Source organism: Plasmopara halstedii (genome assembly GCF_900000015.1).
Source record: "Plasmopara halstedii genome assembly, contig: Scaffold_323, whole genome shotgun sequence".
Taxonomy (NCBI): domain Eukaryota; phylum Oomycota; class Peronosporomycetes; order Peronosporales; family Peronosporaceae; genus Plasmopara; species Plasmopara halstedii.
The window spans coordinates 1,832,674-1,840,957 of NW_020187244.1; the positions used below are offsets into that span (position 1 = coordinate 1,832,674).

The 8,284-nt window shown below is 44.3% G+C and overlaps 4 protein-coding genes across 4 annotated transcripts; 1 reads left to right on the forward strand and 3 right to left on the reverse strand.

Annotated features, from left to right (window-relative positions):
* Positions 1 to 459: 459 nt before the first annotated feature.
* Positions 460 to 1,289, reverse strand: PHALS_15338 (uncharacterized protein). The gene has a single exon (XM_036407380.1). The coding sequence runs from the start codon at positions 851 to 853 to the stop codon at positions 671 to 673; it is 183 nt and encodes a 60-aa protein (XP_036263088.1). The 5' UTR covers positions 854 to 1,289; the 3' UTR covers positions 460 to 670.
* Positions 1,288 to 2,054, forward strand: PHALS_08862 (uncharacterized protein; the record flags this gene model as incomplete). The annotated part of the gene is made up of 2 exons (XM_024724287.1): positions 1,288 to 1,298; positions 1,373 to 2,054. 2 exons carry the CDS (start codon positions 1,288 to 1,290, stop codon positions 2,052 to 2,054), a joined length of 693 nt encoding a protein of 230 aa, XP_024575179.1.
* Positions 2,055 to 2,441: 387 nt separating this feature from the next.
* Positions 2,442 to 4,937, reverse strand: PHALS_08863 (Leucine-rich repeat protein; the record flags this gene model as incomplete). Its single annotated transcript, XM_024724288.1, has 4 exons — positions 2,442 to 3,353; positions 3,434 to 4,448; positions 4,520 to 4,707; positions 4,773 to 4,937. 4 exons carry the CDS (start codon positions 4,935 to 4,937, stop codon positions 2,442 to 2,444), a joined length of 2,280 nt encoding a protein of 759 aa, XP_024575180.1.
* Positions 4,938 to 5,196: 259 nt separating this feature from the next.
* On the reverse strand, positions 5,197 to 7,800 carry PHALS_08864 (Leucine-rich repeat protein; the record flags this gene model as incomplete). The annotated part of the gene is made up of 4 exons (XM_024724289.1): positions 5,197 to 5,754; positions 5,813 to 7,292; positions 7,363 to 7,503; positions 7,568 to 7,800. 4 exons carry the CDS (start codon positions 7,798 to 7,800, stop codon positions 5,197 to 5,199), a joined length of 2,412 nt encoding a protein of 803 aa, XP_024575181.1.
* Positions 7,801 to 8,284: the final 484 nt, after the last annotated feature.

The window sequence follows — 8,284 nt, forward strand, 5'->3', positions numbered from 1 at the left end:
CATGTTGCCACTCGTAAAGCATGCACTGAACAATGCAGTGCATTCGTCTACCGGCTACACGCCGTTCTACTTGAACGACTGATTCACCCTCGCGTCCCGCCGACGCCGCCATTCCATGACTCAGGGCTTGGTGGGGGAGGAATACCGAACGGAAGAATTTACTTGACTAATTTTTCAGTATGATAACGCATAAATCCACTTTGCTCATTAAACCAGGAGTTTTATCACTGTAAAGTGGTTACTTCCTTTCATAGCCCGCTGAGATCCCAGAGATAACGTCATTTTATGGTTTGCCACCACACTTGTTAACAGCATGTTCAGTGCATATCTTCTCGTGTTGTTCAGGTTTTGCTTTGTCAAAGTGATTATTAGCTTGCGTTATTATTAATGTGGCTATGATTTTTATTAATGCGGCTATGAGTTCGCACCAACATATCGAGACTTTTGTTTAATATTTTTGCACAAGATATAGTCTATACATTATGTTCTTTCTTATCAGCTGTATTATCTTTTTTCACTAACGCCTGGTAGGGTTCAGCAGCGTCATATCGCGATGTTCAGCAACAACAATAACTTAAAACAGCAGTAGATGAGGCCTTCCTTTTCATAAGAGATTTTCAACACTCTCAAAGTACAATAGAGGTTAGGCGTGGCTTTTCCACACAGGTTATCATCCCTGCAGTATTTCCCGATTGTCGGAGAAAACGGTCTCACATACAACTGTCTGGCACTCTATCAGTTCCCAATAGTAAGCGAGTATGAAAAGGCTGCTGGTACTTGCGGGTGTTGTAGGACTCTTTTCATCGGCGCATGCGGCTGTAAGTTGTGCTGATTGTGGTGGCAGAACGTGCATGCTCGATGGCTCTGGAACAGTAATTACAGGAGGGGCGACATCTTTAATTGTGAATTTCTGCAACTACGACAATTCTAAAGCACACACATACGCTTTGAAATTCGGCGTGTCACCGCTACTCGCCTGCGATGTAAATAATGGAACCTTACCCGAGCTCGCGTCACTGGTGGCGGCCGAGGGCTGTACGGCTGGTGCCTGCTCTGTGACCGTCTCTTTTAGATCGGCTCTAGACTGGGCTATCGCACTTCAAAATAATGGAGTCAGCAACGCGTTAACGGCGCAGCTCACGAATGGTGGCAGCAGTGAGACCGTGACCGTTGCTACTTTCGTGCCCATAGCGGCTGCCGTTATGAGCGTCAGTACGGCAAATATCTCTGTGTGTGCCACCGAAGTGAAAGTTGGTGGTTTGAGGCTCTCATCCGTCGCAAGCTGCAATGTGGCTGAGGTGTGTAGAGGTGCAACTACCGACACAGTGTGCTCGACAGAATTAATGAACAATGCACACGTGACTAATGTTAGCTGCAGTGGTGAGGCGTGCACGGGCAAAGTGGTGCTGAGTCAACCACTTCCTTGTGACGGCAGCGTGGGGCCAACCTCATCGCTAATTGTGGGCGTTACAGTAGCAAGCAGCACCCATTCTAATTATGTAAGTGTTGGCAGCATGGCGGCCCCAAATTTTTCGATTGCAGATACTAGTGGACTGGAACCTGAGAGTTCGAAATTCACGCTTACGACTGACACATTCTGTGCTACTTCGGAAATTTATCTTAATGCAACAACTCAAGGTAGTGACGTTGACAGTGGCGTAATAGAAGTAAGTCGTATAAACTCATCGACCAATGGAACGGTGGTAGTAGAGCTGATGTCACCGCTCAGCATTGGACTAGCAGGCAAGAGTTTTCAGTTGTCGCTTTCACAGTGCGGCGTGTCAACCAAGCGCTCGTTCATTATTGGATTCGACTCGAACAGCTCGTCTACGTCATTGGAAAGATCTCAGGAAGATGTTGCAGCAAAGTCAAGAGGGTCAGTGTCTACGCAAGAAGCAGGCGCTGACTCCGGACTTTCTGGAGGTATCATTGTGGCCATTATTATTCCGTCCGTTGCACTCGCAGGTTTTATATTCGAGTACATTTATCATACGAGACGACAACCAAAGCCGCTTGCCGAGGAATCGTCCAATGATTCACCTCGCAATGTATAATTATTTTGTGATGCGAGGATACATATACCTACTGGTATAACTCAATGTTCGCAATGTGAGCATATAATAAAGTTTTTCATCCTTCGGGTTGTGGGATCAATGCTGATGATCCCATTACTTTAAAAACAAAAAAGCTCAGATGCTTTTGATATCCTATTTTACTTTTTTAAAGGCTTCGTACAACAGCGACAGCGTCGAGTCAACACATCGTTACACATACTCATCCTTACACTCGATACTCGCTTTACCGTTAAGGCCTTCGAAGATATTGCGGTACGGTGGTCCGAAAATTATTTTTGTGGGAAGAGGAAAACATTTATTTCAATACCCACAACCTACCGAGACTTTTAAAGCAAACAGTACTAAGCGTTCAGTTAAGACCTTTTACTATTGTTTGCGAATCTCGCGAATCCTTTTAGACCGCACCATGGCTAGCTTTTTCTTTAGACCAAATCGAGTGGCCGCAGACAAAGAGTTGCTTTTAAGGTGTTGCTCGAGTTGTTGAATCTGCGTCGACAATCTGGACAGCTCAAAATCGACGGTAGCTTTTTCAGTCGAAAAGTTTATGCTTGTTTTGCTTTCAGGTAGAGCGACAAGAGCAGCTTCGTGATCTTTACCAGTAGCAAAACCGTGGGCTGCGTACGTTTCGCCGTGTCGGCGTAAGTGTGCACCACCTTTGCTACGACTTGAAGCGCTGAAAACACGTTCATCTACCTCGCCTTTACGGGCCAATGCTACCGGAATGGGTGGTACAAGTGCTGTGTCAAGTGGAAGTTTATTCTTCAGGTAGGCCACAACTTCAGCGCTACCTTTGGCAATGACACCACCTCGAACTGTACGCTGAGGGTTACCGTTCATGTAAATGGCGCTAAGATGTAGACATAAACCGAGCTCAACAGGCACTTTGGTTATGTTATTGTTCTCAAATGAAAGCGATTGAAGCAGTGGAGCGTCGTAAATTCGCCCAAGCGACCGCAACTTGTTGTCCGAAAGATCGATGACACTCACTTTTGTAAGGTGTGACCACGGGAATTGATCCAACGCCTCGATCTGGTTATGACTTAGCAACAAATTCTCAAGGGAGCGCAGCTGACCAGTCTCTACAGGTATAATTGATAGTTTGTTGCTCCGTAGATCTATTTCCTTGAGCGTGGTTCCCAATGTTGTTGAGTTTCTTAAGAAATCAGCGATAGCATCCGCTGTAAGGTAATTTTTTCGAAGACGCAACACTTCTAGACGAGGCAACGCAGCGATTGATGAATGAAGAATCTCCAGGTCGTTCTCGTCAGCAGTCAAAGTCTTCAGTATATTCAACAAGTATCCATCATGACATTAATTTGGCAATAAAAGAGCTCAGAAATGGAGGCGAAACATCAAACCTTAAGAAACATCAACTCGCCTATCACAGCTGGAAGTAGCCGTAAGTGGTTTAATGAAAGATTCAAGTGGATAAGCGTCGAACCAAAGCTAAATCGTCCTTTGCCGACCAAATCTGACGGTAAAACATATAGACAACTATTTGTGAGATCCAATGTCCTTGACGCTGCAGCATCCCGAAATTTAGTCGAGCAGTCAGATGCAAGAGGTTGACCCTCGTGAGTCCCACTGCCTTTGTAGGCTAAGCGCTCTCGTTCTATTTGAAATTCATCTCGCTCTTCCTCGAGAAATTCAGATCCATCTGGAGGAAGTCCACGCGTGCGCAAATATTTTTTCAAAGACTCGCATCCAGCGCTGACTACTGATCGGCGAATAGCTCGGAGGGGGTTCCCATAAACACTTAAGTGGTTAAGGTATTTAAGGTAGCCGAGACCTGGTGGCAGATCCGGCAGATCATTATTTGCCACATTTAATGTTTTGAGACGAAATAAACTGGCAATGGTGGCAGGCAAACTCGTTAGTTTGTTGTCGCGTAGGTCCAACACGGTAACAGAGTTTCTGAGACGTAAAATAGACAGCTCATCAACGGTCGAGAGCGTATTGTAACTGAGAAAGACTTGATCTAATTTTGCATTCCTCGGCAGTAAAGGGAAAACTGCGAGCTTATTTTGCCGTAAGTCCAAGACTTGTAGCAGGGAAAGGGTCGAGAGTATGTCATCCGTAGATACCAAAGAATTCTTATTCAGATTAAGATTCTGTAGTTTCTCGAGCCTCCCAAGCGACGATGGCAATGAGGTCAATTGGTTTGTGTGTGCGTTTAAGATCTTCAATCTCTCAAGTTCGCCAATCTGCGTCGGCAGAGCTGTGAGCACGTTTTCAGCAATGTGTAGTACCTTCATATTTTTCAGAAATATAACCGAGTCTGGCAGTCGACTGAGCTTGTTGCCAGATAAATTTAGCTCTTTCATGTTGATCAATGTTCCAAAATTCTCAGAGAGGTCTCGCCCCAGCTGATTACTTAACATTTGGCGCAATATAAGCAGTCAGAATGGTAGCTAATAGCTAATAAACTGCAAACGGACACTTACTTGCTCAGATCGAGGTAAGTTAGTGCCCGGAGTTCATACAATCGTTCGGGTAAAACTTGAAGTAAATTGTTAGCCAGCTTAATCGACGTGACTGCGGCAAGATCACCAATTTCATCCGAAATGGACGAGAGTTGATTGTGACTCAAGTCCATCTTGAACAAATCGACGCATTCCCACTTATTCTCATCCTTGCAAAAAAAATATGCGTAAAATGTGAGCTCAAACAAAATGTGGCCGAAGCGAATGTTCAAACCTTTTCCAAGTGGTCTTCTAAGTGATAGACTTGAGGCGGGATTTCGGTGAAGTCTCTAGCTGGTAGACTCAGGAAACCGGTCTTACGAGCTCCGCGAAGAGCTAAAGCAATCTGATTTCGCGCTGGAGCTAGCACAACATTTTTCTGCCAAAGTCTTCCTTGCATATTCTGCCTTTTGATATAAACCAAATCACGAAACGGCGCAAGTATTTTTCTCAACTTAAATCCGATTTAAGCAAATCTCCACAAAAACTTTCTATACTTTCCACAAAGCGACTATTCAGCTTGGCTATATCGAAAACATCCTTGAAGAACTTTGTAGTGTTATGACTTGCCTTTGATTTCCTCACACACAGCCTTTCCGTGCGATCTTTCCAAAACATTTTGTGAAAGTTTCCAGACACAAAATCAACTAACGTCATTTTCAAAGCTTGTTTTGCTCACATTTTCGTAGGAGGCGAATTTTGAGCGATCGCGCCATGGCCAACTCCTTTTTCAGCGCAAATCGCTTCGCAGCAGAAATGGCGAAATCGTCCAGCAATTGCTCGATTTTCAAGATTTTCGCGTTCAGCTCCGCCAACACTTCATCTTCAGGTAATCTGAACAGTGCTGGACCAGCTGCTGATACTGGCATAGATGATAGTGGCTGTGATTGCTTGGTCAAAGCTAAAGCTGATGGCTCGAGGCTTGGATTAGATGGTAATGCATCTATACACGAATTCACCTTTTTTACCACCTCTTGATTACTCATGGGGCTCTCAGTTTTCTGGTTCGATAAAAGCGCACTATCAAGCGTATCTGAAGCCTTGGTGGATGCTGATGAGCCTGTAGGTGGTACAACGTCTTTAGGTAGTCGCATGCGAAGATACTTGAGAATAGCCTCAGTGCCACTGTTGATAATTTGAGTTCGAATACCCCGCTGAGGATTTCCAGCAAGGTAAAGAGCCCTAAGATTCACACAGAGCGCAAGCTCTACTGGGATCTAAACAATACAATATTGAGCATATTAATCATTACTGTTCTTTATAAATTCGCAATACCTGACGCAGCTCGTTATTTTCCAGCGAAAGCGATGCAATCTTTGGTATCCGATGGACAGCTCCACAAGAATCTAGCTGTATATATTGTTCAGTTATCTTCATTGGTAACGTGCTGAAAAAAAAAGCAATATTTTCTCTTACACAATTGTTTGCAGCGCTGAGCACAGTAAGATTTTGCAGTGAGGACCACGGAAATGTGTTGAACGTGCGAATATGATTAAAAGACAGCAAAAGTTTGTCCATCATTTTCAGAAATTGCAACGCTTGCGGAACTTCGGTCAGCTCATTGTTGCGAAGATCCAACTCTTTCAAAGATGTGCAGATTTTAGCACGTTTATCCAAGCATAGCATCATATTAATACCATCTGACGTAAGCAAATTTTTGGAGAGGCGCAAATGCTCTAAGCGCGAAATCATAGTGATCGATGCATGAATTGACTTTAATCCGCATTGTTCTGCGGTTAGAATACGCAAAGAGTCCAGGTCGCCAATAGCAGCAGGCAACTCAACCAGCAAGTTCTTAGACAAGTCCAGCTGGAGCAAAGTATCTCGGAAGCGATACTTTCCTGCTGCAAAAAGTTGCTCTGGTAAATGGCAAAGTTTCATAGCAACAAGCTGCATATTGCCCGATATATTTGCATCGCGAAACAAATGTTCGTAGTCTACACATGGATCTTCTTCGGCCATGGGTTCGTCCTGCCCCGATTCCGTCTGTTGTTTCGTGAGCTCGTCAATCTCCTCTTCCATAGCATCAACCCCTTTTGGTGGATTGCCACGAGTGCGCAAGAATTTTTTTAGCGTCTCTGTACCTCCTGAAAGAACCGATCGTCTAATCGATCGTAGCGGATTGCCCGCGACCAACAAGTGATCCAAATGCTTGAGATAGCCAAGCCCTGGAGGCAATTGGTGCAGGTCATTATTCGTGACATCAAGAGTCTTCAACCGGAATAGCTCGGGAATTCTGCTAGACAAACGTTGTAATTTGTTATCTCGAACATCGAGCACTGTGAGCGACTCCTTCACAGTGAGTACAACATCTTCCGGGATCTCCCCGAGTAGGTTATACCCTAGAAGAAGCTGATCCAAGCTTGTGTTATTCCTCGGTAGTTTTGGGAATACTAAAAGTTTATTTTGACGCAAATCAATATACTTGATCAATCTCAGCTCTTGAAAGGCGCCATTTACAGTTGATAAGCTGTTATCTTTTAATTCCAGCGTCAATAATCCTATCAATGAACGAAATGACATCGGAAGCTCTTTAATTTCATTCGAGTGTGCCGATAACAGCTTTAAATTTTTCAGATTCCCGATGGTCGAAGGTAACGCTGCCAATCGATTGCTCTCAACTCGGAGTTCCTTCAAGTCAACCAGTTCACCTATCGATTCTGGTAATTGCGTCAGCTTATTGCCCCCCAGTCCCAGTTCCCGCAATTTGATTAATATACCCAACTGCTCTGGTAAAGCCCCTTCCAACTCGTTGCTGTAAATAAGCAAACAAACGACGTTCAATTAGTACCAAAATTTACTATCGACCCCAATTATATTCTTACCTGCTGAGGTCAAGACTTGTCAGCATTTCCAGGTTCCATATAGTTGTCGGCAGTTGCCGCAAGAGGTTGTGGCGTATTTTAAAATTCACAAGATACTTGAGCGTTTCTACTTGACTTGGAATCTCGGCGATCTCATTATAGCTGTCAAAAAAATGTTAGATATTCAATTCAAACAGCATACCATATCAATCTCTATTTCCCGTACCTAAGATCAAGCTTCTTAAGCGCTACGCATTCCCAACTGTTCTCATCTTCGTCAAGCTCATCGTATAGCCGAAATATCTCGTCGGGAAAAGCGCGTAGGTCTCTTGAAGATAGATTTAAGGTGCCCGATTGCCGAGCTTGCCGCAACGTGCGCGCCATAGCGTACTCTTCAAGAGTAAAGGAACGTACTGCTGAGCGCTGCTTCACATCGCGGAGGCTGACGCGCGACGGCATGAGTAAAAATTTATAGAAATTTTCAGAAAAGGTACATCTAATAGTGTACAATTGTACGAACTTCACATTGCACTTTTGTGTAGTTGTGAATATTCATTAGTACCATATCTATGGAGATGATACATGTAAGCTGCTAGCGCCAGAACGAGCACTTACTTTCAGTACCTCTGGCAAAGGGGACTTACTAACATAAGCAAATATGAAGCGACATTTTGCCACCGGTGTTCATAGTGCGCTCAAAATTTTTGCCCTCCCGTTGACGTCGAATGAGTCGAGAAATAGCGACGAAGTCCAGGAGTTGAGAGTCTGTTTCGCTGCAATGACCTCAGACTATTTTTCGGATATATGCAGCAAAGGCATAACCAACATGGAAAGATATGAAGCGACATCCTGTCACAAATATTTGTAGCGCTTGACATGCGTATCGTGCAGCGGGGCTGCCGTAGCAAAACGCTTGAGGAAGCGTACTTTAGGTCACCGATCT

What these genes read in the sequence shown, in the direction of transcription:
- PHALS_15338 (XM_036407380.1), bottom strand. Translation starts at nt 853, where the DNA reads ATGCACGTTCTGCCACCACAATCAGCACAACTTACAGCCGCATGCGCC.